Source organism: Cebus imitator, unplaced genomic scaffold, assembly GCF_001604975.1.
Source record: "Cebus imitator isolate Cc_AM_T3 unplaced genomic scaffold, Cebus_imitator-1.0 Scaffold15, whole genome shotgun sequence".
Taxonomy (NCBI): domain Eukaryota; kingdom Metazoa; phylum Chordata; class Mammalia; order Primates; family Cebidae; genus Cebus; species Cebus imitator.
In genome coordinates this window covers 6,084,731-6,088,755 of record NW_016107330.1, presented here as the reverse complement: position 1 = coordinate 6,088,755, position 4,025 = coordinate 6,084,731, and the positions used below count along the sequence as shown (strand labels likewise).

Genomic DNA, 4,025 nt, shown 5'->3' with positions numbered 1-4,025 from the left:
TGGGGGTGCCGAGGTACCCGAGCTGGGGACGTGGGGTGCCGAGGTGCCCGAGCTGGGGACGTGGGGGTGCCGAGGTACCCGAGCTGGGGACGTGGGGGTGCCGAGGTACCTGAGCTGTTCAATATCCTTTTCGTATCCTCTCAACAGCTCCTCTTTCCTCTCTAGCCGGTTCTTGAGTTGGGTGATCTTTTCAAACACCAGGTCGAGGTCCCTCTGTCGAAGCTGGTTGACCCTCTCCCTCTCTTTGGGGGAGAGATATTTCATGGACACGTGGCCAGACATGTCCTTGATGTTCATCAGACTTCCGAGGGTTTTGCTCATCTCCAGGTACTACAAGGAAAGCATTTGCAGATAAGCAGCATTCCCCGGGGCCGCTGGTGGCCGCTTTAAGGAGGCCAGCGTCTAAGTCTGTTTCGTTCACTTTCTGCAATTGCAGAGAACAAACAAATGCTTTGAAAGGAGCGCCACTGGGGCTTTCATTTTCCCCACGTCCATTTACGCTATGCCTTTTTTAAGAACTGGGAGTGAAAAATGACAACAGGTATAAACACTTCATTCTAACTACCCGTGTTTTCAAGGAATGTGGCTATGTGACTCCTGACCCACGCTGGGATAGTAGACAGGTCTTGCAGAGTTATTAGAACAACTAACTAGGCATGTGAGGTTTCTATTTAAACTATCCCGTGGTTATCACTGACTGCAGGGCACCCAGGCTTCGGACAGCAGTGGGTTGGATGCTGGATATACGTACCAGCTTTTCACTGAGCTCTAAAGCCTCAGCCACGTCCATCTTCCCTGACTTCTCCATGGCTGAGCTGAACCTTGCGTTGCAAAGGCCATTCTGAGGCTGAAATCAGACAGAAATAAAAGCCCTCTCTTGACATTCCATTACAACTTTCTATGACCAGAAGCTAAAGCACTGTGTGATTACCAAAGATTAACTCAAGAGAGTGGATTTTCAGTCCGGGTCCTGATCATTCATTCTGATTCCTCTGTCAACTGCTTTCTTATAACTGTATTCCTACCCTTCAGAGAATGACTGTCTTTGAAGTCTTTGTAATTGTACATCACTTGTCTTGTTCTTTGATCACTGCCTGTCTTCCCTCTAGAACAGTGGTTCTCAATTGGGGTGGCTTTGTCCCCTCCCCTGGGCCATTTGGCAGTGTTTGGAAACATTTTTCATCGTCACAACTGCAGGCAGGGAGTGCTACCGGCATCTAGGGGGCTAGAGAGCAAAGACGCTATGAGATATCCACACATCCCTCCACAAACTGCGCCAGAATTATGGGGTCCTAAAACATCAACAGTGCTAAGGCCTGGAAACCCTGGTCCAGAAGAGAGTGCCATCGGAGCAGGGACTGTGTTGCTGTTTGCTCATTCTCCCTCTCCATGTGCCCAGCATTGTGCCTGGCACAGAATGGCACACAGAGTGGGCATGTCTGTCAAACGAATAAATACAGGTTAAATAAAAAATATCCCCCTTCCTTTTATTAAAGGAACTTCATGTTCATGCAGCAGAAACTGGACCCTCACTTCAGACCCTTTCCAGAGATGATACAGCTGTGTGCTTGCCGAGACCCTGCTCAGCCCGCTGCTTGCTAAAAACCCCAGCTGAACGCATAGAAAAGCCACTAGGCCAAGCGGGGAGTCCGGGGATCACAGACAATCCCCCATACATCCCCCCCAACTAAACTGGGTTTTAAGTGCTCGCCATGGACACCAAGAGCATGTCAGTTCACAGCACGTACCGGCTCTACACTATAAACTTGGGAGATTAAAAAAAAAACCACGCAGTCCCAAAAACGTAACAGCATAAAGGGGACTGTGATAGGTTAAGTGTGACTTTTTTTTTTTTTTTTTTTTTTTTTTGTTTGGTTTTTTTTTTTTTTTTTTTTTTTTGAGATGGAGTTTTGCCCTTGTCACTCAGGCTAGAGTGCAATGACATGATCTCAGCTCCCTGCAACCTCCGCCTCCCAGGTTCAAGTGATTCTCCTGCCTCAGCCTCCCGAGTAGTTGGGATTATAGGCACCCGCCACCATGCCTGGTTAATTTTGTATTTTTAGTAGAGATGGGGTTTCTCCATGTTGGTCAGGCTGGTCTCAAGCTCCTGACCTAATAATCTGCCTGCCTTGGCCTCCCAAAGTGCTAGGATTACAGGCGTGAGTCACCACACCTGGCCATATGTCTATATTAAGAGTAGACACACTTATCTATCTAGAGATGAGAATAAAGAAGGTATTTAAAGACCACAATAAATTGGGCAGATTTCCTACAAAAAGAACCTAAAATGCAGCTTGGTGTCTCCAGCTCCCCGAGCTGCGTCCTCTGCACTGCCCTTCAGAACCTCCTCTCTTTCCCTACAGGTGACTGGAGTCCTAAGCGAGGGTGACCTAAGGAAGAGGCTGGGCTGCAGGTTCGATCACACCATCAGACCAGCAGGGTACAAGAGGCGGGCCTCCAGGGACACAGTCCTGACTCTGTCATTCATTATCTCTGTGACCTTGGGTGAGGTGCTTGACCTTCTGAAACCTTATGAACCTTAGTTTTTCCTTCTCTTTATTTTTATTTATTTATTTATTTTTTTGAGATAGAGTTTCACGTTGTTGCCCAGGCTGGAGTGCTGTGGTGCATTCTTGTTCACTGCAACCTCCACCTCCTGGGTTCAAGTGATTCTTGTGCCTCAGCATAGATGTGCACCACCATGCCTGGCTAACTTTTGTATTTTTAGTAGAGACAGGGTTTTGCCATGTTGGCCAGACTAGTCTCTAACTTCTGGCCTCAAGTGATCTGCCTGCTTCAGCCTCCCAAAGAGTTGGGATTACAGGCATGAGCCACCATGTCTGGCCTGAAGTCTTAATTTTTCTTACCTGTAAAATGGGGATAACAATGGTGACTGACCCAGGCTGTGTGGACTAAATGAGATAACGCATGTGAAGGGCTTTGCTCAATGCCTGGTAGAGAAAGCACTCAGTAAATGCCAGCTGTTCTTCCTCCTGCCCTTCTCTTCCTTCTTTTTTTGAGACAGGGTCTCTGTCGCCCAGGCCAGAGTGCAGTGGTGCAATCTCGGCTCGCTGCAGCCTCCACTTCCTGGGCTCAAGTGATTCTCTAGCCTCAGCCTCCCGAGCAGCTGGGAATACAGGTGTGGGAACCAATGCCTGGTTCATTTTTTGGTATTTTTTTTTTGTAGAGACGGGGCCTCGCCATGTTGCCCAGGCTGGTCTTGAACTCCTGAGCTCAAAGTGATCCACCTGCCTTGGCCTCCCAAAGTGCTGGGATTATAGGCATGAGCCACTGGGCTTGGTTCCTTTCTTTCTTTTAATCTGAGTTGCTGCCAGCGTTGGAAGATTGAGGTCTTTCGAGAGTGGAGAGTTTTCCTGCTGTGTGGTGTCCATGGCAGGACTGGGGCCCTGCCGAGGAGAAGGCCTGTTTTCAGAGTGGGTCAGGCTGGGAATGGGCCCAACCTGCAGGCTGCCCCTCCACGCCCACCTTCGCTGAAGGAGGGTTTGATTTTCTCAAGAAAACCAGCTCATTTCCAAGGACCTTCTTCCTGGACTCTCGCGAATGTCCAGAAAAACCTGCCAAGAGAACGCAGGATGGCCTCATTATTTCTTCTAGAAGCCTGGCTGGTGCGGATCCAGCTGTAGCAGCAAACATACCCTTGGCGGGTCCTGTGACAGATGCTGACCCGTCACGTGTCCATCAAATGCCCAAACATCCATTTAGGGTAAAAAGGCACCTTCGATTGCAAGGATGAGATCACTTCTGGAAATCCTATTGTCCCGGCTGGAGAGCAGTGGGACGATCAGAGCTCACTGCAGCCTTGAACACCTGGGCTCAAGTGATCTTCCCATCTCAGCCTCCTGAGTAGCCAGGACTGCAGGCACCTGGCACCATGCCTGACTAATGTATTTTTAATTTTTTTTTTGGGAGACGGAGTTTCGCTCTTGTTACCCAGGCTGGAGTGCAATGGCGCGATCTCGGCTCACCGCAACCTCCGCCTCCTGGGTTCAGGCAATTCTCCTGCC

At 49.3% G+C, this 4,025-nt stretch overlaps 1 protein-coding gene across 14 annotated transcripts in view; it reads right to left on the bottom strand.

The window, feature by feature from the left end:
• FHAD1 (forkhead associated phosphopeptide binding domain 1) overlaps positions 1-4,025 on the bottom strand; it is a 162,584-nt gene that overhangs the window by 19,073 nt on the left and 139,486 nt on the right. For all 14 annotated transcript variants that reach the window (XR_005196334.1, XR_005196336.1, XM_017504765.2 and 11 more), the window contains 2 exons: positions 752-847; positions 110-330 (listed from right to left, as the gene is read on the bottom strand). Coding sequence is in view for 12 of the 14 variants with exons in the window: in XM_017504765.2 (XP_017360254.1) it covers positions 110-330; positions 752-847 (317 nt within the window). In the remaining 2 variants the exon portion in view is untranslated. The remainder of the gene's footprint in view (positions 1-109; positions 331-751; positions 848-4,025) is intronic.